At 40.4% G+C, this 27,040-nt stretch overlaps 1 protein-coding gene across 1 annotated transcript in view; it reads left to right on the top strand.

The window, feature by feature from the left end:
- Positions 1-26,179, top strand: part of LOC124619200 (odorant receptor Or2-like) — a 34,629-nt gene extending 8,450 nt beyond the window's left edge. Inside the window, exons 3-6 of the mRNA XM_047145418.1 lie at positions 5,860-5,959; positions 8,282-8,386; positions 9,914-10,075; positions 26,050-26,179. Of these exons, the coding sequence (XP_047001374.1) occupies positions 5,860-5,959; positions 8,282-8,386; positions 9,914-10,075; positions 26,050-26,106 (424 nt within the window). The 3' untranslated portion in view covers positions 26,107-26,179. The remainder of the gene's footprint in view (positions 1-5,859; positions 5,960-8,281; positions 8,387-9,913; positions 10,076-26,049) is intronic.
- The last annotated feature ends 861 nt before the right edge of the window (positions 26,180-27,040 follow it).

Genomic DNA, 27,040 nt, shown 5'->3' with positions numbered 1-27,040 from the left:
ACTACTAGCCGTGAATATTTTGGCAGACGATTGTTACGTGGCATAGTACGAGTGTAAAATGAGACACCATTCAACTATTTTACTGACTTCTTGTGATATCGTTACACAAGGCGTACGAAATGTACCCCTCGCATACTAAATTGTGGGTTTCTGAACATAACACCTTCCATCAAAAATGCATTGCCCTGTGCAAAATAACAGTAGAGTTATTTGCCAAAACAAAGTCGCCATACTCTACATACAGACGATAATTCAACGAAATAAATTTCCATCTTCACTGCAAATTAAATCATTAATACTGCTTTCGTAATACAAACATCTGCTTGGGTGGTGACCTTATTACCAATTCTGTTATTAATAGAACTCGTAAGGCCATGTCCGCTATGGCAATAACTCACAAAACATAGTTATACGAGCTGTTCGGAAAATCCCGTTGCAAACTTCTACGACTTGTAAGAGGGTTGTGAGTGCATAATATTTTGAATAGGAACCCATGCCCGGAAACATACTGTATCCGTTCTACGAGGGTTTAAATCATGATGTGTAACGCATTCGCATGTACTGAAGGAAAGAGTTGTTTGTCCTGGAGTGCCATAACGTACACAAGATGACGTTTTTAACAACGTTGGTGGTCGCTATGACCAATGCGCTGGTTTGTTTTGTTTGTTTTGAAATAAGTAAACACATAATGGATATTTCGATACATTTCCCTTCGAATTGTTACCTAATAACTGCACTGTGTCACACCTGATTCAATTCCTCAAGCAGAAGTGGATCAGTTCAAGATCTGATTTTAAACCGTCATCGGATGGGAACAGTACTTCTCTCGACATGGTTTCTTACTGAAAATAATATTTAATCACTCCCCTCTACAAGTCGCAGATGTTTGTTTGGGAATTTACACACACACTCTAAATCATAAAATTGCAAGGTGGCTTCAGTTAACACTGCGATAAAAATTTTTTCTCTAACAAGAATGTAAGCACAACTTACTTTTCATTTTTATTTTTTGGTCATCAGTCTTCTGACTGATTTGGTACGACCCGCCACGAATTCGTCTCCTGTGCTAACATCTCAGAGTAGCACTTGCAACCTACGTCCTCAATTATTTGCTGAATGGAGTCTCTGTCTTGCTCTACAGTTTTTGCCCTTTACAGCTCCCTCTAGTACCACGGAAATCATTCCCTCATGTCTTAACAGATGTCCTATAATCCTGTTCCTTCTCCTTATTAGTGTTTTCCACATGTTCCTGTCTTCTCCGATTCCGCGCAGAACCTCCCCATTCCTTACTTTATCAGTCCACCTAATTTTCATTATCCGTCTGTAGCACCACATATCAAATGCTTCAGTTCTCTTCTGTTCCGGTTTTCCCACAGCTCATGTTTCACTACCATACAATGCTGTACTCCAAACGTACATTCTCTGAATTTTCTTCCTCAAATTATTTTTTTATATTAGTAAATTTCTCTTGGCCAGGAATGCCCTTCTTGCCATTGCTAGTCTGCTTTTGATGTCCTCCTTGCTTCGTCCGTCATTGGTTATTTTGCTGCCTAGATAGTAGAATTCCTCAAATTCATCTACTTTGTGACCATCAATCCTGATGTTAAGTTTATCGCTATTCTCATTTCTACTACTTCTCATTACCTTCGTCTTTCTTCGATTTACTCTCAGTCCATACTCTGTACTCATTAGACTATTAATTCCGGTCAGCAGATCATGTAATTCTCCTTCTCGTTCACTCAAGATAGCAATCAATGATACCCTTTCACCTTGAATTTTATTTCAATTCCTGAACCTTTCTTTTGTTTCCATCATTACGTCCTCGATGTACAGATTGAAGAGTAAGGGCGAAAGGCTATATCCTTGTCTTACACCCATTTTAATACGAGCACTTCGTTCTTGGGCGTCCGCTCTTATTATTCCCTCTTGGCTGTAGTCCATATTATATATGACCCGTCTCTCCCTATAGCTTACCCCTACTTTTTTTCAGAATTTCAAACATCTTGCACCATTTTACATTTCTGAAAGCTTTTTCAAGATCGACAAATCCTATGAACATGTCTTCATTTATCATTAGTCTTGCTTGCATTATTAACCACGACGTCAGAATTGTCTCTCTCGTGCCTTTACCTTTCCTAAAGCTACACTGATCATCATCTAGCGCAGCCTCATTTTTCTTTTACATTGTTGTGTATATTATTCTTGTGAGCAACTTGGATGCATGAGATGTTAAGCTAATTGTACGATAATTCTCGCACTTGTTAGCTCTTGCAGTCTTCGGAATTGTGTGGACGATGCTTTTCCGAAAGTCAGATGGTATGTCGCCAGACTTATACATCTTACACAGCAACTTGAACAGTCGTTTCGTTGCCACTTTTCCCAATATTTTTAGACATACTGATGGAATGTTATCTATCCCTTCTGCCTCATTTGATCTTAATCACAAAAAATTCCTCCCCCCGTGTTTTCACGAATGTGTAGAGACGTGCTCTGACTCGTTTTACGGGCGGGATCCCTTTACAGCTGTGGATTGAGTGCCATCTCCGGCTGCAGCACATGAAGTCTCGCACACGGCCGCCCTCACGCCGCCGCCGTGTTGGAGCCGCTCCCGCCGATCTACTGTAGATCTACCGACCAGACAACTTCCACGTGCCGCTAATCCGTCGCTGCACGTGTAGGGACCCGTAAGTTGTACGATGCAGAAGCCGCCCCCACACGTCACGCTTCACGGCACATGCCATCACTAGATCGACAGCTTGGCAACTTGATTCAGCTCATGGTTCATAAAGTCTCTCAATCTTCCATTGATATGGTGCGAGCACATATACTTTCTACAGACATAACACTTTGTTTCTTCAAATATTTTCTTTGAATTGTTTCCTTACTAACCGTCGCTCCAATATCAAAAAATTATCTCAACCTTTCCTTCGTAAATATGGCTTATAATCATTTTCATGAAATCGGTTTGAGAACTACTGTTCAAATGTAATTTTCCCTCATAATATTCGCTGTTAGTTGCAAATAACAATAACAGTAGTCGCGTCGGAATCTTTATAATCAGTATCAATATACAGCAGTGCACAACAAAATACAAAATTCACAGATATATCCAATCATGCATTGTTCGATTTAGTCTAACACAATAAATCGATTTAAATGGCTCAGAGACCTGTAAAAGATTCCTCCCACCTTAAATAATCACTGTCTAATAACTATCTTTCAGAATTTACCGGTAATTTCCCTTACGCAATGTTCATTTCCAGAACATTTCCTGCTATACTGATTACACACAGATTACTGGCAGTTTCCCCAATTAGGGGCGCAAAATGTAATGTCCTTATCCAAGGGATGCGAAAAGTAAACCTCGTGTAATACACAGTGGTTTTCTAAATGTAAAACTATCCACCAAAAAGAGATTTCATATTCAAAATACACACTGTATTCTCAATGTAATATGCATGCCTAGTTCTGGCATGCCTGGACGAAATTTGACTACCTGTTGTAAAGATGACGCGTTGTCTTTGTTCCGAATGGTTCCTTCCGCTCTTTCTCCGCAGACTCTAACGTTCATCTAATAAACAGTGCACAACGAAATGGCTAATGGGGAAGTCTCATGGTTACTGAAATCAGAATCGCAGAATAATAGTAAGTCGCCTGATTTTCTTGGATTCATATAATCCCAAACGAGCAAATCGATATCTAGAGCCAGTCTAACAATGTTCATAGCAAAGTTCTCGACTATTAACGAACAGTTTTCTATTACCCTTAAAAGTCACAGAAAATGCTTCACACGATCTTAAAATTAACGTATGATCGCACTTGTACGTTTTACAAGGCTACTTTCAATAATGTGTTTCCTTCTTATGCGAAATTCACATCACACACGGATTCACGCTTTATCGCTTCGGAAACCAATGGTAGACGCCTAGTGAGTTCTCTTAACTGATTGCCGCCTTCCCGCTCACGTCTTACTTCTCATTGGTTGATTCTGTCCACCAGTGATATCAATATCAACTGAAATTTGCCATTGCTTTCTGATTCTGAATTTACCATTCTCGAAATTATTGTTAAACTTGTCAGTGCAGCAACGTTAGCTGGATATTTGCGGACGCTTATTATTGTTTACACAGCAAACCTAAATAACGAAAGATACGCCTCTGAGCGCCAACCTTTGTAACTGAGTCACCAATGTCTTTGTAGGTTTCAGCACGACACGGCTTCCACTACCCCATCGTCCGCATGCTCTGAGACCACTTTTGGCGTCGTGGGATGGGCAGTTCTTGTCAGAAGCATATGACTGTGAAGTACACTGTATCTCCCTACAAAATTTCAGATATTTTATCAGATACTCTTGTTTGTCGCTAATTATCAGCTGATCTAACTAAAAGAATATAATATCATTTTAAGCAAGCCAAGGAATGTAGTAAACGAAAAAGTTTCATCTGAACTGCTAATGTGCTCTACAGGTGTACCTCAGGGGTGAATTTGCTTCCTCTCTTGTTCTTAGCATATAGATAGATAATCGACCATCGCAGAGCCAAGAGGAAAATGGAAGTGTTGAATTCAAGCTCACTTCATCTTGAAACTGGTTTATGTAAATGATGTTTCCTTGAAAATTATTAAAAGTTTTTGCAAGTGAACAAACTCACACAGTCTATGCATATCTTTACGGCACAAAGTCTGAGCAAACGATTAGAAATAACGCAGGAGGGAACTAGAATGAATGAAACAAAATATAAATTCTTTCTCGTTGGCTTCAATAAGGAACTGAAATGCATGTTAAACGTTATACGTGGTCTTACACTTTCTAGTTCAGTAACTGTTGTATTACGGAAAATATCAGAATTTGGAGATTAAAACATGAAGAAGTTGCACTTAAACAGCGCACAATTCAGCCTTAACGCAATGCAATAAATCATAAAAGCCGTTGACTCAGAGATGTGAGGAATCTAATGGACGATGAAGTTCAAATAGAAACCAAAACTATACCTACTTGGTAATCCCTTCTGCTGCATTGAGCAATTTCTGAATATATGGTCCTATAATTACCATGTATGTACGAGAGAGCGAGAATGCGTGATACAGAGTGAAGTAGAAGGAGAGAGGGAGATGGAGAGAGAAAGAGAGTGTGTAGAGAAACATGAAACGCATGTTAAAAAAATAGTTTGGTTTTTATTTAAAAAGTACTCACGAAAGCTAACTGATTTGTTCCGCATCGTATCAAGAGAAAGCAATTAACTATCTAGCAGACACACACACACACACACACACACACACACACACACTGTTTTACAGAACTTATGTACTACTGCAACACTTGCTGATGCCGTAGTAGGTGTTTGACTTTCCCCTGGTTATCAATATCTGGTCCTTTGTTTGAGATACTTATTACTAGATGCCTGTCGCCGTATATTGCATTCGTCTGCAAGCAGCGATTTTCATACACTGGAGACACGCTACGACGCAGGAAAAAAATTTTGAACTTTCATCGGCCTGACGTTCTATGTGAGGTCCATCAGTTTAATAGTCTTGTAACAAGTAGTCCCATCTGTCTTTTTAGTGTAAAAGCATAAGGCGGAGACAGGCGTCTTTATTCGCAAGGTTTTTGAACAATTTATTTATTTTCGGTGTTCTCGTGTGGTGATTTCGAGCTATGATTTTGTACTCTCAATGGAAGAAATGTATTTTATTCTGAATATCAGTTTCTTTAGAACATGTTTATTCACTGTCAATGCCTACACGACGTATGGTTTCTTAGTCATTTTCTGTTAAAGATTAAGTTTGTGTTGATGTCTTGTACAGTCTTTATTAATAAGAATATGCCTGTAGGATGAATCGTTGTTCTTCACATGTTGGCAGGAACTTTGAGCTGCTGGAGCAGTGTTTAGGCGGGATGTTACTGGGACAATGCCTCTCCGTCGGGGTGTGCTTCTGCTTTCAGCTTTTTCAGACTGCCAAGGTAAATTATGAACCTAACAGTTCAGTTGATAGAGAATTCCATCGTCTGGAGTCATCCATTTTCCGTTAACGCCTTTTATGTACTTTGACAATATCGTTATCGAGGGATCAGCGAGCCTAAGCTTCCTTTTCGCAACCGAGAACTGCTGTCTTTTATCAAATGTTGTATTCACCTGGTCGAATGGGGCCGAAGAAACAGAGTTTCTTCTTGGATTGAATCGGGGCTGTATGCAGGTGTATTTGCATCACATACTGTGACTTCACATGCCATCATCTTTGGCGAACTAGATCCTCATATGATATTTGTAGACTTTGTGGCTGCTTTTGTATACAATGATACTTAACCGCTCATAACAACCCAACCACCTGGATAAAGAGAAATGTTGTGACATATCCAGACTATCAATGTTGAGAGTATAGAAGCGTCCCTGCAATTACTGAATAAGCATTGTCGGGAAGGAGTTTCAAATTTAAATACACTATCTTCCACATTTTTACAAGGTTAGCGGGCATATTATATAGAAACTACTAGATTTTTAAGGAAATTAAGAGTTTGAATGTAGAGTGATATAGAAAAAATGGATGGAAGGTACCATGTGAGCGTATTCTTTCGCTCTCCTGTACTATGATTTCTTGAGATCCGTATTGAATTCGTGCTGACCTATTCTGTCTTTAACCCTATCTTGTGTATCTAGCCCAGTCTTGGTGTTATCACTGCTACATCTGCATACCAAATATGGGAAGAAAATTCGTGACTGTCTTTGTCAGCAAATTGCGTATAATTTGCTATGTATATTTTTGTAGCCTAATTGTTTGTGTGCTGTATTTTGAATTATATTTTTGTAGGTTAATTATTTGTTTGTTGCATTTCTGAAAACGCAATTGGGCGGTTGATGGCATTTTCAAATATGGCTGTGTGAAATGGTCAGAAAAAAGACTCAGGATAGGTAGAACAAGGCACGAAAGGATCCTACACCCTCCATGTACCTATTCTGCCTCCTTGGAAAAGGGAATGGTAGGCGGGAAACAGAGAAAAACTGATTTATTTATACAACCAGAGTCCGTCTAAGTCCATTTGAACGAAATATTTGATTCGCCATTGTACATTTTGGACCAAAATTATATCACGCAAGGTTCAGTTGATTATCGAAAGCCTTACATTATGATGTCAAAATCATTGAAAAATTGTTTGTAGGAGGTTGTAGCACATTGGTGATTGTAATTTGAGAAATTTGCAGGAGAATATTTGCAAATTTAATTAAAACTTAAAATAAACGTGAGAACTTTTCTACTTTATTTTGTACCGTAATGATGTAAGTACCATATGTTGTTTCCGCTAGTAGGCTATATGAACATACATAGTTTTCAGAGATGGCACTGCTAGTGTCAAGGAAACGGGCGAGGTGGTAGATATACATCTTTAACTGCGTATGTGATATTCCTCTTCCTCTTTTTACTTGGGGAAACCTGTACAACTGAACATAAGCTAACCTGCTTTACTGCTTCCTGCTGCTACCACTGAGCCCGAATTTTACTTTTCTGCATAGACCAGTGTAAATGACATCTGCTGGGGTTTGGGATTTTTCATGGATTCATACATTGCGAACCTCTTCTTTATATATTTACTCCGAGATATGTAGGCTTTTCGCAAGGTTACTCCTGCTTACTGCACAAACACTTTTAGTACGAGCTGTGACTTGTGCCAGACATAAATTGTTGTTTCCCGGCAAAATTTTATATGTCTAAAAGAAATTCACTAATTTTTTTCTCAGAGTGTCCATCATTTCCAATACACCAACTCCAACAGATGCTGTACAGTTTTTTCCAAAATATATATTTTTAATCTCACATACTTATATTTTAAGTAATCACCGTAAAATAACACTGAGGTAAAACAGTGACCGGAAACACAACTCTGTTACATTTAAACTCGTTGAGCTCAACTGTTCATGATTCAATTAATTAAGATAGCACAACCGGCGCTGTAACAGTAAACGATTTTTCATTAATAACAACTCATTAGAAGAGTATTTGTTGACGTTTGCTCTTTACAAGAATAAAAGTGACGAAGCTTTAGGTCTCATTTTCATCTCATGGTACGACATTAATATCTGACATTGTTGTTGATTCCGTACTCAAGAGACGGACATTGGGATATTGCTGCAGAGATCCTACACTAAAAAATGTTCCGAGCTGTACCAAAGTAACAAGTAAGTACGTGTCATACGGTTGACTGATTAATGCCTGTGGAGAGTGGGGTTGTGTTTGTGTTGTTGTAGATGGAGAGAATCGAGCGGTTAGTGATGAGCTTTCTTTCTTTCAGAGGTCTAATGGTGTGCAAGAAGTCGGTAAGAGCAGCAGCTACCTGGTCTTCGAACTCTCAGTACTCTTCGTATACTGCTGGTACGGGGACGATCTCATTTCGGAGGTATGTACAAGTTATGATCAATGATAAAGACGGAAGCGGATTAATGAAGCAGAAATACTTTCTGTTTAGTATTACACATTACTTTTGTTTTTGATCATAATCTGGCATAATTCCTTCAGCCACTTTTTGATGATTGGGCCAGATGTGTGGCGATATAGACTAGTACTTGTCTAGCGAAAAGGGATAAATTGATTCCTTTTATCGTCATATGATCCATTTTCGAGGAACGCCACCAAGTGGGGCAATCTGCTTAATGTTTCTACCGACAAACACATTTCTGTTAAGCACCTTCTCAACAGGAATCAAAGAAAACGATGGTGAGGCATATTAGCTGCCAGGAACTCCTACATTATCCTACATTACACTGGTAACTCGGGATCCTGAAAAATAATTTCAGTGCTGTTCAAAAAAAAAAAAAAACATAGCTGTTTACCGGTGTCATCTAAGTCGCGAAATAGGCTAGTGTGCCAAAAACATGCAGTTTTCTGCAACTTTGTCTCGTGAGAATCTGTTGCCGACTTTCGAAGTCCATATTTTCCAATCCTAGTTGACACATTTAAGACTGTTAGCATTGCTTGTCTGTGAAATTATGATTCCCAATTTGGAAAATTGATCCGAAATTGGATTTTTATTTTCTGGGGCGATACATCAATTGTTTGACAACTATCGATAATGATTCCTTTACCTGTACACAGGTTGAAGAATTATATAACATCATAGGAATTAACATATACAGTGCCAAAAAATACTTAGTACACCTTTTTACGGAATATTAATTGACACAAGATTTATTGACACAGTAGTGCATTTGGAACGTATGAAATGATTACATTTACAGCTCAACAGCACAAGGTACGAGAAGTAATTTAGGAAAGTGTAGACTGTCTGTAAAGCAAACTGCACGCAGGCATCAGCCTAAAGTACTGCACCAAAATTGAAACACTAATGAAGTAGCAAATAGAACAGATTTCGAACGAATAAACAGACCCAATGGTAGGATTCATCGATGACTGTAGTCTATCCTAAAGCATTACACAGACATTAAGGAACTTCAATGGAAATATCTGATAAATGAAAGGCGACTTTGTTCTTGTGATATCCTGTTGAGTAAACCTAGTAAACATGTGTTCCAGGATGACGACGTGGCAACTTTATAAACATTATAGTATGTTGGGTAATAGAAAGTTAGAATTTACGGTTCATACCAAGGGACACATTCCATCTTCGCTTCCTTTGTGAATGTAATAGGACGGAATGCTTATTTTGTTGAGAAGTTGTTTCAGGATTCCACCATGCTAAAACAAGTGCTGTTCTGAAACGGAGCAATATGTTATCTTTTGGTACACGGTTACATTAAACTGTCGTCAGTGAACTTTTCATCGTTCATCTATAATTTCACCTGTCGTTTAATACAGAAGCAGCATCTTGTTTAAAACAGTAATTTCATAGTAGCAGACAAAAAAGTTATAGTGTCAGAAAAAAGGTGTTATCTGTTGATCTACTGGTGTTACTTTTCATTTCTTTCAGAGCGAAAAAGTGGCATTCTCGGCTTACGACGCGGTGACTTCACTGCAGGAATGCCCGACGTCAACCAAACGGTCGCTGTTGCTTCTGATGCTCAGAGCTCAACGGGCGCTACGAATCACTGCTGGTGGCTTCTTCTCTCTCTCCAGAGAGTCCTTCATATCAGTAAGTATTTCCTCAGGGGCAGCCATTGGATCTTACATGAATAAAGATGATATCTGTTCTTTCGGACATGTCCGAAAGGACAGAAATCATCTTCATACAGATAAGGCTTAACGGCCAATCATCTTCTTCAGTGCGGAGGCACTCACATTGGTAAAACTCTTACGGAAATCGGTAGATTGACTACCGCGAGTAAAGAGCGCAGTGGGCAGGGGCACTACAATTGTAGTGTGTAGACAGTAAGTTGGAAGTGTGGGTCTCACGGGGAGCGTGCCAGAGATAAGTCCCTGCAGTCGCAATGTCCTCAGTGTCCTCGATGGCTCAGTCGGACAGAGCGTCTGCAATGTAAACAGGAGATACCAGGTTCGAGTCCCGGTCGGGGAACACATTTTCAACTGCTCGCGTTGATGTATATCAACGCATATAAGCCTCTAATCGTCTGGATTTCATTGTAATTTCATAAGGTCTTATAGTCGTCATTGAAGGTGTTAGCTGAATGGCCAGAAGTGAGCAACGGTCCAACTGTGCACTGATGTTGCAAATGCACGGCTGGCTGGTTCCTCTGCTGACACCGATTCCGTCAATAATAAACATGGTACAGGGAGAAAAGACTTCATGATGGCAATACGTCTTGGGTCCATCCTTTGCTGCTATTGCAGCTATCAAACTTCTGATGTGCTAGGATTCGCTTAGTTTATCCCCTTCACTTTGTCTTGTTTATGTTAAATGGTTGAGGTACCACCACCACGAAAAGCAAAATTATCCCGTAACTGTTTAATGCAGATTTCTTGAAATAAAACTGTCTAGTGACGAACTCTAAATCGATGGATTGAATGGAATTATAATTTAACTAGTAACTGTAGCTTATAATCCTATAAAACATGAGCTTCATATTTCGTCGCACAGATGATGAGAGAAGATGGCTCTGAACGTTCCAATCTATTTCTTGCCTTAGCGTTTCTAATTTATTCATTTTGTACACAAGACATGAAATCAGTGTTCAGAATATTAAGAGACAGGTTAATATATCTGTAGCATCTTGTTGAAGTACACACTTCTTTTGAAACAACTGTTGAGTGTTCATATGAGATTTGAAGCTGTTTTTTGCACTGAAATGCACACCCAGACCCTCAACATGGCCAGTTAATAACGCATTCTCACTATCTTTTGGAGGCCCAAAAACTCGACTGGAGTCGGATTGTCTTTTATTAGTCGGTATTTGACGCGTCACCTAGCACGACTGCGTGATCTGAGAAAGCCGCCGTCTTTCAAGCACTGGATGTAGTGAGATGACAAGTATTGCCTTTAGACTTCGGTGTTCCATAGCCTAAAAATTGTGGACTATGGGTAACTTTCGAAAAGCTACCCTGAGCTATGCGCACAGTTGAATGATCTGTTTCTTTTAAGAAGAAACTGAAACACTACACTTTGTCACCCTCATAACGGTCCCCAAAAACTAACGCGTGAGGCCAGTTTTCCCAGTTTTTATACTGTAGGCGCTATAGCACATGTTCCTGCATTCTCGCAGTTATGCTTAATGCTTTCTTCATTTCCCAACCAGGCACGTCACTTTCTTTTTTTCTTTCTTCTTAATATTTTGTTTTATCCTCTTTCTCTCCCTTCCATCGATTCTCTCACGTCCATTACTGCTGGCCATCTTATTTTAAAACTACCTCCCTGTATCTTGTCTCTGTTGGTTCAGTCAGGTACGACTATAGTAAAGTGTACTTAAATTTCATTTCTCTGCGCTACAGCTACTAGGAAATGTTTTATAATGCTGCATTCTTGACGTAACTTACCCTTATCATCATTAATATAAATCAAAATATGTATAGTGCCTGGATAAATGTGAGGAAGAGCCTGATGGCCCTAATCTTGCGCGATTAAGTATATCAGCAAATTAGTCGAATAAATAAATATTTACTGTGCATCACCTTTACTCGTTGAGAGTGGTCAGCACCTACCTCATGTAAGGTTACCGCTGAAAATTGAGATGGTTAAATGTCCTATGGCAGGGACACGTGCATTAGTCTCAGCCATTAAGGAAATTTCAGGGAAAATGCATCCGAGGAATCCATTACTGTTCTTTAACAACCATACAAGAAATACGTAGAAAGGGCAGAGAAAATGCATAAATTTTCCAGGCTATACTGGAGGTACAGTTGCTATCAGTACAAACAGTGGGGAGACGAGACGCGAGAAGGTAAACTCCTACATCGGAGACATTTTCGAGAAACCATGGGGTTTTATTGGCTAGGATATCTGATGTTCATCTCCTCCAATGATGGTGAGGTCGGTTGGCCACTCCCACGAGACAGACTTGCTGAAGTATCGCTGAAGTACGTAAAGTGTGGTCGTCTCTGTTCCTGTGTCGTCGCGAGCGAGGCTCCTCTGCCTTCTCTGGTGTAAATAACAGTAGCAGTTGTCGCCTTCACGTAGTTGGCTGGGGTTGGGGTGAGCTTTGCTGCTTCTGAATTGCTGGAGCTGGGGTGCCCCTAGGCTCAACGGCCCTCCTTCGGTATAATCATGTATAGGATACATGCTGAGCTAAGAATCTGCACGAGGTTGAATTAGCAACAACGTGGTTAATACAGGCCTGATAGGAATGTTACGATATACCTAAAGGTGACCATCAGAGGTGCCCCAGGTAGGGCAACTGCAGTCTACAGTGGTGCTGGCGGGATGAAAAACCCAGTCAGTTCTAAGGAGGAAATTGTACCCTGTGGCTGCATATACCCAGCGTCAACTACTGCTTCTTATTTCGCCCCTTAGTTTCTCCTGCGTTAACACACGGAGTTCTTGTAGGTCACATTTCCCACTTGGGGAGAAAGAAGTATATATATTTTTGGTTGTTTCATAAAACATTGTTTTATAATAATGTTCATTATCAAAGTTTTTGTGGTGAAAGGATACAACTCGTCATTAATTGTTACAAGAGTGACAAAACTGGCATTCTGTACTTGCCAGCCGGCCGAAGTGGCCGTGCGGTTCTAGGCGCTGCAGTCTGGAACCGCGAGACCCCTACGGTCGCAGGTTCGAATCCTGTCTCGGGCATGGATGTGTGTGATGTTCTTAGGTTAGTTAGGTTTAACTAGTTCTAAGTTCTAGGGGACTAATGACCTGAGAAGTTGAGTCCCATAGTGCTCAGAGCCATTTGAACCATTTTTTTTTGTAGTTGCCAAAAATACATTTACTACTAATACTTTAGGTAAAAGCCTTTTATTGTTCGTTTCACCTATTTTTCTTTGTCTCCTATTCCTCTTCCTCTTTACTTTCATCGATTTCAAGATCACTTTATTAAATGACAATCTTAATGTGTCTGAGTATGTGTAGAGACTATAATAACAGTTAATTAAGCACTCAATTTAAATAGGTACGTATTAATCAAAAATAGACGCACACAAACTCCTAATGCATATATATGTGGAGTCCAGATTACTGTATTTTCTCCTTCTATCTCTTATTATTAAAGGGAGTCCTTCATTATAGGTTTACTTCAAATTTTATTATATTTTTTCTTCTCTCTCTTTTAGTGGCTGACTTTAGTTCCACACCACTTTCTCCTCTACAAGCACGTACAGCATCACTCGTATCTGATTATTTGATTTTGAGGGGAATGGGGTGCCTCCCTCTCATGTGATTTTGTACATGAGATCACCTATACTGAATACATGTCCTCTCGTAGTTTCTGCATTTTTCACTATAGTAGTCTCAATACAAACACTGATGTCCAAAATTAAAGCAACGAACCGCCATTTTACCGTCTTGTGTCTAATTAACCGTATATTCATACAAACTGTCAAAGTATTTCCGTACAATCGTGAGCTCTCCGATCAGCGGGTAACCACATAATGACGACGTCTGGGCATCTATCAAATGGGATAGTTTTTGCCGGGTAGTTTTACATGCACAATCGCAGTGTATTCAGTCATCCAACGCGCAGTATGGAACAAAGAAGACACAGACCAGACTCTCTGAGGTGGAGGGCGATAATAAGAATGGAAGCAGGACAACCGCAATCTGATGAGGCCTCATGGCTTAACGTGAATCGTTCTGTTGTTTCTCGCATGTGGCAACAATTTATAGAGACCGAAGCAATACCCCAAAGACCATGGCATGACCGACCATGTGTGATATCGGAGAGAGAAGACTGTTATTCGGATGTAAGGGCAAGACAGCACCGCCTTAGTACTGCACGGCATTAGGCATCTGATCTCGCAGCATCCACTGGACTTGCTGCATTGTGACAATCGGTGTACAGAAGGCTTCGGAAGAATGACCTGCTGGGTGTGTATTTCTGATGTCTTCGCAGAAGGAACATACCACCTGGGCGGTCGAACAGTGAGCCGACGCTTATTTCTCATATGAATCCCAGTTTCGTCTCAACAGTGATTCTCGACGCATTTGGATCTGGAGGGATTTCGGAACCTAAACTTTATGGAAAGAGACCTGTATCGAGGAGAATCCCTTATGTTGTTGGCAAGGACGATGTTGACCACATGAACTGTTCCTCATGGAACTGTATGGGAGAATCTGCAAGGTTTAACTACTATCAGGTATCGTGACAAGGTCTTGGGACCTCATGTGCGAGATGGTGCGGGCCCAGACTTCGTATGATAATGTTCAACCTCAGAGCGAGAGCGATTGATGTTTTCACGGAAACGGAAGATATTACACGCATGGCGTCGCCTTGTCCCCCCCCCCCCCCCCCCCCCCCGCTTTGAATCCCATAGAGCACGTCTGGGGCGCACTTGGGAGACAGGTTGGATCATGTCAGTATTCACCAAGCACTCTCCAAGACCTGCGAGCAACTCTCCAGCAATAAAGGGCGTTGTTGTCTCAACATGAGACTGGCGATATCATCCACAGTAGGACTCACCACTGTCAGGGCTGAACTGCTGCCACAGGTAGCCACACTCCACACTGAGCACGCTAACCAGTTGTAGGAATGTGTATGCAAATCTGTTAAGAACATTTTTGTCTGCCGTGAAGCATATTGCAGATGTATTCTTTACACTGTTTCTACTTTACTATCACCTGTTTATACCCTTTTATGGCAGAGCAAACACAACATTGCAGAATTTACGTCACTTTTATTTTTTACACCAGTGTGTTTTTGTCACAATAGTTGTCTGCCATGTGCCTCAAAAGAAATCTAAAACAGCCTAAATAGCACAATATTTACATAAACAGAACACAAAAAATGCAAGAAATAAAACTCCAATGCAGACAGCAAAAGAATAGGGTAAGAAGGGAAAGTCTGTAGTGCTATTCCCTCATCAATTTCACTAAGTATATGTCGTGTTACCTTGACATCATCTCTACTGCAATAGGCTCTATTGGAAAAGGCACTTTAAGCTTGCAAATATGTTCTCCTTCTTGTGAATGTCCACATTTAAGTCAGGCATATCTTCACTTGTTTGTTTCAACTTAGTATTTCTTCTGATTGAATGAAAATCTGGGTTACATAGCTGTTGATTTTTTTTATACTTCAGTTAACCTGTACCTTGGATTAATATGCCTCCTCGTTTGCTATCATTGCCTAAAACGCTAAGACCTTTACCAATATGTGCTACAAGTAGCCATTCGATATTACTTCTCAGAGTTTTATCGCTACACCATTTTAAGTTTGATATGCATTTCTTTATCAGCTGAAAATGCTGCCATGAATTGCTCTCATCCGGTACATTACTCCCCTTACCACTACATACTATTTCGTTCTCCAGCTTTGCTCCTATCCCGCCATAGTGATATGGGTAAACATATAATTTTACCAGTAGCATGTCGAGAATACTGCCATTATCTAAACTGCGTCTTCCACAAGACACTCTTTGCTACTGTACTATTCGAGGGTGTCATTGCCTTATACGCCCAGCTGTTGTGCGATGAAAGGCAGCCATGTCGTTTAACAAAGACCTTATTCCGCCACCATTTTCCGACATGCTCAATGATAACCACATCTGGTTGACTGACTCTCTGTAATTCTTCTACGTAAAAGGTACCTGCTGTTTCACTGCCACCACGCTAAAACAATTCATGCTAATGGACTATCTGATTGTGATCCAAAATTAATTGAAATTTGGCAACCCAGAGGCAGGTTTCTACCAAGCAGTGAGGCCTATTAATGCAATATTATGTTCTTTTCATGCAGCGTCCAGTACACTGCTACCCTTATTTCTACGTTCTGTCTCTTAAGATTAAACTAAAATGTGTGATGTGGGACGACATATATGTAAAAGGACATGCTAATATCTAATTAAATTCGTTCCTTAGTAAATTTGTGTTATTATTTCAGAGTTGCTTTCCTAAACAGTTATCTAAATGATCCAGTAAAAAGACAAGTCAGTCACGGATAACTAATTGAATTAAAATCTCATGTAGGAGGAACACGGAAATTTATGTAAGGGCCAAAGTAAGTGAAGACCGGTCATTACTTGCAAACTATAACATATACTGTAGGATTTTAAGTAAAGCCATTATACAGTCCAGAGGTATGCATGGACTAACTGAAATAAATAATGGAGATAATAAGATTAAAACCGTATGACACATTGTCAAATGGGAAATAGGGCAGGAGACTGTACAAGTTTCCACAACAATTAAACTTTATGACCATGTTGTGATTGATAGATCACAAGTTGAAAATGCTTTTAACAACACTTTCCAAATGAAGCAGCATGCACAGGGATAGATGGCTCAGTTGAAGAAGCAAGAAAATATATTATGACCTTATTCCACAAAAACTTGAAGCAAATAGAGGTAGCATCAACATCCTTCACAGAATGCGCTTACAGAAAGTGTAAGAAACAAATGCTCTTGTTGGGGTTGATGCAACTGCAGGCAGAATTTTGAAAAGTATTCCAAGTTAACAACCAATGTCCTTAGTTATATAATCAATGCTTTACTGGCACAGGGAATTTTTCCAGACAAGTTAAAATGTGCAATCCTTAAACCACTTCATAAGGAAGGTGACAATACAGACTTAAACAATTACTGTCCCATTGAATGACTGACATTTTTTCCCAAAATGTTTGAAAAGGTAATGTACTCGACAGTAGTCACACACTTACGTGGAAATAAAGTACTTAGCATATCACAGAAAGAATCCCTGAAATGTTTCTCAACTGAGAGTGCTATTAATCCATTCACCCTTGGAATAGTGCTAGTCTTAAATAATAATCTATCTCCACATGTTAAGCCTTATGATCTGTCTAAGGCCTTCAATTGTATATATTATGACACTCTCTTAGAGAAAGTCAAGTTTCGTCATATTGATGGCTTTTTAAATACACTCCTGGAAATTGAAATCAGAACACCGTGAATTTATTGTCCCAGGAAGGGGAAACTTTATTGACACATTCCTGGGGTCCGATACATCACATGATCACACTGACAGAACCACAGGCACATAGTCACAGGCAACAGAGCATGCACAATGTCGGCACTAGTACAGTGTATATCCACCTTTCGCAGCAATGCAGGCTGCTATTCTCCCATGGAGACGATCGTAGAGATGCTGGATGTAGTCCTGTGGAACGGCTTGCGATGCCATTTCCACCTGGCGCCTCAGTTGGACCAGCGTTCGAGCTGGACGTGCAAACCGCGTGAGACGACGCTTCATCCAGTCCCAAACATGCTCAATGGGGGACAGATCCGGAGATCTTGCTGGCCAGGGTAGTTGACTTACACCTTCTAGAGCACGTTGGGTGGCACGGGATACATGCGGACGTGCATTGTCCTGTTGGAACAGCAAGTTACCTTGCCGGTCTAGGAATGGTAGAACGATGGGTTCTATGACGGTTTGGATGTACCGTGCACTATTCAGTGTCCCCTCGACGATCACCAGTGGTGTACGGCCAGTGTAGGAGATCGCTCCCCACACCATGATGCCGGTTGTTGCCCTGTGTGCCTCGGTCGTATGCAGTCCTGATTGTGGCGCTCACCTGCACGGCGCCAAACACGCATACGACCATCATTGGCACCAAGGCAGAAGCGACTCTCATCGCTGAAGACGACACGTCTCCATTCGTCCCTCCATTCACGCCTGTCGCGACACCACTGGAGGCGGGCTGCACGATGTTGGAGCGTGAGCGGAAGACGGCCTAACGGTGTGCGGGACCGTAGCCCAGCTTCATGGAGACGGTTGCGAATGGTCCTCGCCGATACCCCAGGAGCAACAGTGTCCCTAATTTGCTGGGAAGTGGCGGTGCGGTCCCCTACGGCACTGCGTAGGATCCTACGGTCTTGGCGTGCATCCGTGCGTCGCTGCGGTCCGGTCCCAGGTCGACGGGCACGTGCACCTTCCGCCGACCACTGGCGACAACATCGATGTACTGTGGAGACCTCACGCCCCACGTGTTGAGCAATTCGGCGGTACGTCCACCCGGCCTCCCGCATGCCCACTATACGCCCTCGTTCAAAGTCCGTCAACTGCACATACGGTTCACGTCCACGCTGTCGCGGCATGCTACCAGTGTTAAAGACTGCGATGGAGCTCCGTATGCCACGGCAAACTGGCTGACACTGACGGCGGCGGTGCACAAATGCTGCACAGCTAGCGCCATTCGACGGCCAATACCGCGGTTCCTGGTGTGTCCGCTGTGCCGTGCGTGTGATCATTGCTTGTACAGCCCTCTCGCAGTGTCCGGAGCAAGTATGGTGGGTCTGACACACCGGTGTCAATGTGTTCTTTTTTCCATTTCCAGGAGTGTAGTTGGTTTGAATCATACTTGAGAAAGGGAATGGAAAAGTTTGTCTTGAATGATTTAGACAATATTTTAAAAGAAGAACATTTTAATGGCTGGGGTGAAATCATAAAGGGAGTTCCACAGCGTTCAATTTTGGGGTCCACTGTTACTTCTTATATACATTTTGCAGATGATATTAGTGTTATAATAAATCCCATTAGAGAGGAAGCAAGAGAAGACTTTGTAAATGATATTTTTCTGATAATTATTGAGTGGTTCTCTGAAAATAGATTCTCCCTAAATTTTGATTAGATACACTACATTCAAAGGTATACAAAAAATAGAATAATATGAACAATTGGTCTAGCATGTGAGCAGGTATCAGTTAGTAGGTGGGACTACTTCAACGTCTCAGGTGTACATAGTGACGAAAATTTCAAGTGGAAGAAGTATATTACTGAGCTTCTCAAAGAATGAAGTTCTGCTACTTTTGCTCTTCATATAAACGTTTCAACGTGCTGAAACTTTTTGCATTTTTCTACTTAATAATATCTTACAGAATAACTTTCTTGGGTACCTCACAACTTCGAAACAAAGTACTGAGTGCATAAAAGCGAACACTAAGTATAATATGTGGTGTTCACCCATGGAGGTCATGTAGGTAACTCCTCAAGGAGCCATGCAATCTAACTACACTGTTTTAGATCTGGCTAATAAAGCAAGTTTTAAATCTAATTTAAAATTATTTCTCCTGGACAGTTTCTTGCATTCCACTGGCGAATTTCTCCTTAACAATTGAGGCAGTAAAAGGAAAAAGTGTTCATCAATGTTAACACTAATCATGTATACAACCTTTAAACAGCTTCGTTTCACATCATTTCGATGTAAGAGTCTCTCGAATGATCTATGGAATATGTAACTAAGTAACTACCCTTCATCCTACATGATGTAAATTGTAGAGTTTCTTCATTGTACTTTGAAACTGAATCTCAGGTCATAATCTGACTACAGGCTGATTGCTTCCGAGAGTTAAAAATGGTCTATTGGCCTATCACAGATGCAGTAAACATCCCAACAGCAGAACGACCCCATACCCAGCACAAGTTTTCGCCATTACTTTATTGTGACTGAGTTGCCAGTGCGTCACGCTTAGGCGTTGCAAGTAGTCATCACCATCTCCTGTAGAATTAAGGGTGAAAATTAAGTTTGCTAAGTGCCCTATGGTCGTGACACTTCTATGGACTCGTCCATTGAAAGAATTTTCAGTACTAAGCCAACACAGAATTTACAGGATATGTACAGTGGTCTGATAAGCTTTAGGATCAGAGGAAATTTTGCATATGTCATCACCAAGTTACATAGCTCGATGAAACTTGGACAAATCGTCGAAACATCTGCTACAAAAGGTAACTGAAACAAATACGCAGTGAGACGAACAGAAATGACACTTTTTTCTCAAAAACAGAAATTACCACCATTCATGATGGCACCCTGGACAGCAAAAATTATGGGAGATGGTTTTTAATGGGTTGTGTGATCAAGACGGAAAGCAAAACATGTTGTGCGACAAACTCCTATGCTGAACAGGAGGTTCGAAAGTGTTCTTATGGTAGGGCGTCCCATCTCTTCACTAGCGTTGTTTACAACTGCAGTGTGATAGTTGGTGTAAGTGGACGTTCTGAAATACGTCTCCCCAAAACATCAAACTCGATCCCGATGGTATTTATCTAGGGGCTATAGGCAGGTCAGTGTATTCGCCGAAATTCTCGCTTCAAGATCTCCTCAACCAGCGCTGTTCAATGAGGTCAGATATTTTCATCCATCAAAGAGAATTCAGTGTCATGTACAGCCCTAAGAAACAGACGTGAGGAAGGAGCATTCTGTCACAATAACATTGGCCAATGTGTGTACTTTGTTCTAGCATGTGATCAGTAAAGCCATGGAACGTGATATATCCCCACGCAATGTTACCTGGATCACCAAACTGACCGTATTCAACAATGCTCCTGTGTGCATCAACTCTCGCCGTATGAGGGCTCCCACCACTGTCAAAATCTTAGGTATTATAGTATAACCAGGAGCTGGCACTGCATGTGCAGCTACTAGGTCTAAAATAGTATTCCAACACCAGGAAGGGACACACACTCACGTGTAGATTAGGCATCAGCAAGCCTGAACACGCTGATAAAACATTCTCAGGCGACAACGTTTCTAGAACCTCTAGATTTATTGAAATATGAAATTTCTGTGCGGAAAAGAGATAACTTTATTTTTTAAGTATCATTTTGTGTGGGAAGAGCTCACATGCGTTTTCATATAGTCAGTGATATATGAGAGATTGCAAAAATATTAACTTGGAGGCTGAGTACTACTGCAAGCCACAAATATTCAGAATTGTTAAAATAATGAAATGTTAAATTGTATCACTCCACACGCAAAGACGTCTACAATTATTGACTAAGCTGGTAGGGACTATAAAGGCAAGAGCGATTAATCTTGCTGAATTATTTGTTTCTGAACCATCATAGTCGTCACTTCAACGCTTTCATTTTCTTGCAACACATGGGCATCTCACCACAAAATTTATGTGTAACATGCACCATCATTAAACCCAGAAAGAGCAACAGGATGGTACGTTATTACCGTCTTTTGTAAATATTGTAACTTGGTACTGTATTTTATACTGGAAAATGTTGAAGACCGTATTTATTGTTCACAATGAAGTCTTCCACCAGATCTTTTAACTGTTTTAATTTTTCAGTTACATTTAATCCGAAACTTGAAGTTTAATTAATGTCTAACATTAGATGTAACTTTTTGACAAGGAACGACATTTTCAATACTTTCAGGTTCTCAATCCTACTTAGACATCAGCATCCATCCAAGAAGTATGTTGATAACGAAAGTTAAGAAAACACAACAATATCTGCATTTTTAGTTTATTAGTGATGGCCACACATTCCCTCCCTCCCCCCTCCCTCTCTCCCCATTGGTAGCAGACGTTGTTGAAAATGTGTTGGTTTTGCTAAGGCAATACTAAACGATATTTTAAATCTCTGCCACTACTTACACACCAGTAGTTCTTTAAAAATATGTTGTTAACAAAACTGAAAAACAATTAAATTTGTATCATTTATCATTTTAGTAGTGGGCATGGAACTAGTAGCATAAGTTATTTAAAAGGCGTTGGTGCTGCTGGGGTTAATAGTTTCACATTTTTCACCCACTACGTCGGTTATTTTTGGTCTTTGCCATTCTCCTGTAATATATTACAAAAGCTGGGATGGAATTTGCTGATGATTAGATAGAACAGTATTTGACATAAACGGGGAGACGTGGAATGTACTGATGATGGTGAATGCAAAGAGTTTACTCAACATCAATACTTCTCCAATACTTTGGGGAATGATGCAAGTAAAAAAAAACGTGTGTGTGTGTGTGTGTGTGTGTGTGTGTGTGTGTGTGTGTGTGTATCTGTGTGTGTGTGTGTGTGTGTGTGTGTGTGTGTGTGTGTGTGTGTAAGTGCACGCACGTGCAACATAATTCGCAGAAAAAGTAATTTTGAATTTTGAATTTACTGCACAGTGCCACACGTAGTTTTTAAATTTCCCACTATACACCACTTTAAACTTTATACATTTCTCTAATCCACTATCTTAGAAATGTCCTGAACTCGGGGTGAAGATCAAGATCAGGGTCATTCAACGATGACATGTTGTTGCGCCAGTCTCTGAATGTAGGCAACCAAAAGGTCAGAGATGTAATTTCGGGGAAAATCCTCATTGCATAAATACATTAATGGCTGGTGTGGGTCATTATTCGAAAATCCCGCTTTACATTTGCCTGTAAGGTTAGGGAGTAAAGTTATTGAATTAAATAAAAATGACATACCGATTTTTCAGATTCCTCTTGCCACATTCTCAACCATACTGTGATAGAACACTAACGAAGATGAAAGTCTTTCGCGAGAACAGAATTTGAAAATCCTCTCTCTACACTGATAACCAGATAGCGATAGAGAATGAACAGTATTAAGAACATTTCGATTTTTGACATCTCAGTTCTGGACACTCACTATGGCACGTGCATTTTCCTTTCGATTATAGATTTTTGTGCCTATATTTTGTACACATCATGCATTTTAGTGCTACGCGTCTGGCGTTTCTCGTTGTTTAGATATTTCGTGATGGACCGAGTTCCTTTCCAGGGGAAGAGCACTGGCTGTATCAGGTGTTTCAGTGACAATGATCAACTTTTCAGGAATGACAGAGAAAGCCAAAGGTATCAATTTCAGATAAGGCCCATGCTCCAGAAAGTCATGATTCTAAAACTATGAAGACAAATACGTAGTGCAGTTTGCGTTGTGGGATACAAAAACCTATGAAACGTTGTATGTAACAAGTTAGAAACACCTCTTTTTTGTGAAGAATTGTGTAGAATTCGGAAAATTGATCAAGACGGGGGATGGATACAGGTACTTCACTTAATGATACATCACTGCATGACATCTAGTTTGGTCATGGGCGAATATGTGACACATGTCAAGACTGATGAGCTTTCACAGTCAAAAATCTTCGCTGTCTGTGACACTCTTCGAACAATACCTACCAGTTTTGATCGAAACTGTTACAAATAACTGTTTGCCACGATTTCAGCTGTGCGCATATGCTTCTGGACGCCATTTTAACAGATAATCAATTTTATAAATGCCGTCAACTTGCACTTTCTCTTAGTTGAGCAGATAAATAACATTATTGCAAGATTTTGTTCACCTTCCTTTTATAAACTTCGCCAGCCAAGTATTACATTTGCATTTTAGTTTTAATCGCATGCATTCTTTGATCAACGTGGTGAATTCCACACTAGGGTGGCCAGTGTCAATTTAGTATACCAGTCCTTTTCCATGATGCTTAAACGTGTGTCAGTAGCGCAGAGATATCCGGCAGATTCAGTTGTATACGTTCTCGAATTTCTTCTTAGAAAACTTCATTCCAGTTCACAAATTGTCGCCAAAACACGTTAATATTTATGTTTATTACTCTCAGTGTCCACCTACCCACGTTTCTGGTCGGTATAAGCAAGCATAGGATGTCATAATTTGGGACCATTGTCAGCTCTTCAGCGTAGCGAGTACATATCGTTTTGATGTTTCTGAAATTATTTGTCATTCCTACAAGTTAAATTAATTTCTCCCAGTCTTTTTTAATGTGTACACCAGTCTGAATAATAAAAAAACAATGGCTGATCAGAAGAGATCAGCTGCCATGTTGTCTGTTTTCACTCTAGTTCGATGATTAGACTCCCATCGGAAGTTACAGAAAATACTATTCCATTTTACCGAGCGAGTTTCGGAATTTGCACTCTTTTGTGTAGTGTTATTGATAATCTGAAGATAACTACAGACATAAACACAAAGGAGTCGGAGGAAAAGAGATAGGCTTACCCACGCTCATGACTAAACCAGCAGGGGCAAGTTACTCGGAGGTAATTTTAAGCTGTGAGCAATAGCAGCAATGGATATCAATATGAGAGAATGAGAAAAGGCATGGAAGAGACAGAAAAAGGAAATTGGTAAATCAAAATATTGTGAAGAAAGAGGAAAGGGAAGTGACGTAACTGATTGAGAAACGGAAAGAGCGAGAAGCATGAGTTAAAGGTGATGGGAAAATTTGTTGTAGCGTTTGAGAGCCTGAAATATGGCCGCACACGTTAATGTTGAGTAACTCTTATTGGGAGACAGGGGAAAGTGCTTCTTCATAAAAGCTGCTGGGCACATAATTATGCACAGAACGCTGGTTAGCTTGCTCCAGAGATGGAGTATGCGCAATAAAGTAGGTGACTTCCACCACAAACCCTACGTACCAACGTTCCGAGAGCGGACCAGTCACTCTTTGTTTATTTTATTTCATTTTATTTTATTTTATTTTGTATTCCCTGCTCCAAGGAGGAGAGCTAGTAGTTTGAGATCCAGTTCATTGAAGATTGGTAGGCTTTTCCATTGAAATGTCTCATCATTCTGGGCATGGTGCACACAGAATGCCAGTCTGGGGATATTTTTGCAGTGAACTTCCAGCTACGGTTTTCTCCTCATGACCAAGGGAGACCTCCCGAAAACTTCTTAGAGACCGGTTGACTTGGAATATTTTCAGTTACTTCTTGGACAATGTTATCCAGACAAAAACTGGAATTTAGTGTATGTAATACGTCCCACTTCTGTTTGGACTGTGGCTATGACAAATAAAAATCATGGATTATGATCACCAAATCATTGTATTTCTTCAAAATAGTCTCCCCCTGAATCAATACGCAGCTGAAATAGTTGTAAAAATATTCTGCAACAGTCGCTGTAGTCCTTTTTTGATATTGCACTTAATACTGCAGTACAGTTTTTCTAGTTGTCCTTCACTGCCTCGTAATGGTGTTCTCTAACTGCCAACTTCAATTTGGGGAAAAACCAGAAGTCGGCTGGGCCCAAATACGGAGGGAGATCCAGGACTGTGAGCCATCTGTTGGCGCTAAACTTGAGCATGATATTTGCCTTCTCGGCTAGAGTGTCGTTGAGGGGCTACCAGGAACCTACCTCTCGGCATTATAGTGAAATTCGAGAAATGATTTCTTGAGAACAGTATGACTTTTGGGTGGACGTGCCTGTCCTTTGCCGTCTTGGACCCTGCCGTGTTCTTCATCACCTAAATGTGCGTGCGGTACAATCAGCACAAAGGCGTTTCTTTTGCCCATGTCCTTTGCAATGTAGTTCTCGGTATTCCTGGCAGCTCCTCGACTGTCGTGCAAAAATACGTCTACCTGGTGCAATGCTTTTGCTACATGCTGACTTAAGTATGTAGCTACTAACATGGTCTTTTCTTCTAATGGACTGATGACCATAGCCGTTAAGTTCCATAGTTCTCAGAGCCATTTTTCTTCTAATGTATATTATTTACTGATGTGATAAGCACTTGATTCTAGGGTTCTTAAATTTTACGTATGGACATACAGACCGTTGCCGATAAATGTAATGTGGAAGCAGTTTTCACTGAGTGAATAGTTAATGTGAAGTTTTCTGTCCTTCTGGAGAAGACGAGATTAGATCCGTCGAAATCGCAGTCAAGCTTATTTGAAATCCACCACTTTGTGCAACTTGCTGGCTGTCCGGTATTCCTGCTTTTACACCCAACAGTGTTTAATTGCGTAACATTTGACGTCTACATACACAGTTAAGTAGATAAGCTTTTTGTAATTAATTTACATTACAAAATACATTGTTTCTAACACGTTCTTGTTTTCTTACAGGTTTTGAATGTGTCGTATTCATTCTTCACTGTTCTTCGTAATTTCCGTGATGAATAGAAATACCTGACTTCAGTTTGCTTCGCTAATTCCGACCTTCTTTGCCTACAATGATCAATAAAGTGGTACTGGAAATGCTTCATAATATTAGATTAAGTTAATCATTCCCTGTAGATTAACAGGCGTTCACCCAAACAAGCGCACACACACACACACACACACACACACACACACACACACACATCACATCACATCGAAATAAACGAAATACTTTCTTAAAAATAAACACGTAAGTCCAAAATATAATCTCTAATATTATAAGGCCCAGGTGGAAAGGATATCTAATAAATATTTGAAAATGTACAAACGGTAGCATTCTATCCCGAAGTATGTATTTGAATCAGAGGTAGAGGAACAGTGCTTTACGACACAGGTGTAGCATTTGTCAAATGGATTACAAAAATAGCGTTTACAGCACCAAAATTACTGATCAGCCCCGACGGCACTCGGTAGCAGTTCTAGGAAACTGTTCAAGGAGGAGGCTTTCGTAGGAATGAATCTCGATAGGTTCCTTCACATAGTTCGTATGATGAAGCTCAAACGGTAGGCGATCTATCCTAGGAGAAGTCATCAAGAAAGCTAAGCACAGTCGGGCATTGGCCAGAGATTACCGAAGTACTGAAATACAATTTGCGAATGGTATTTGTTGCAGTGTCTTACTAAACATCCGAATATTCTGTGGAATGTTGTAGTCTAAGAAACGCACGTGCAGAATCTATCAATGACTGAGGGCGTACCTAAACACTCCAGATATGAGTTATTACCTGTAGCACAGACTGTTTCCCGCGGGGAACAAGTTTCTGTGCTGTCTTTTTGACTAACTCACACCTTCACCTTATAGACTTACACTAGATTGATGCGATATTAGTCCACATTTCGGAGGAAGGAAGAATGAAACTTTGGTGTTTAACGTCTCGTGGAGTACAAATTATTC

The sequence above is a fragment of the Schistocerca americana genome, chromosome 6 (assembly GCF_021461395.2).
Source record: "Schistocerca americana isolate TAMUIC-IGC-003095 chromosome 6, iqSchAmer2.1, whole genome shotgun sequence".
NCBI classification, from domain to species: domain Eukaryota; kingdom Metazoa; phylum Arthropoda; class Insecta; order Orthoptera; family Acrididae; genus Schistocerca; species Schistocerca americana.
The sequence above is the reverse complement of the archived record's forward strand: the minus strand, read 5'-3'. Positions and strand labels throughout refer to the sequence as shown.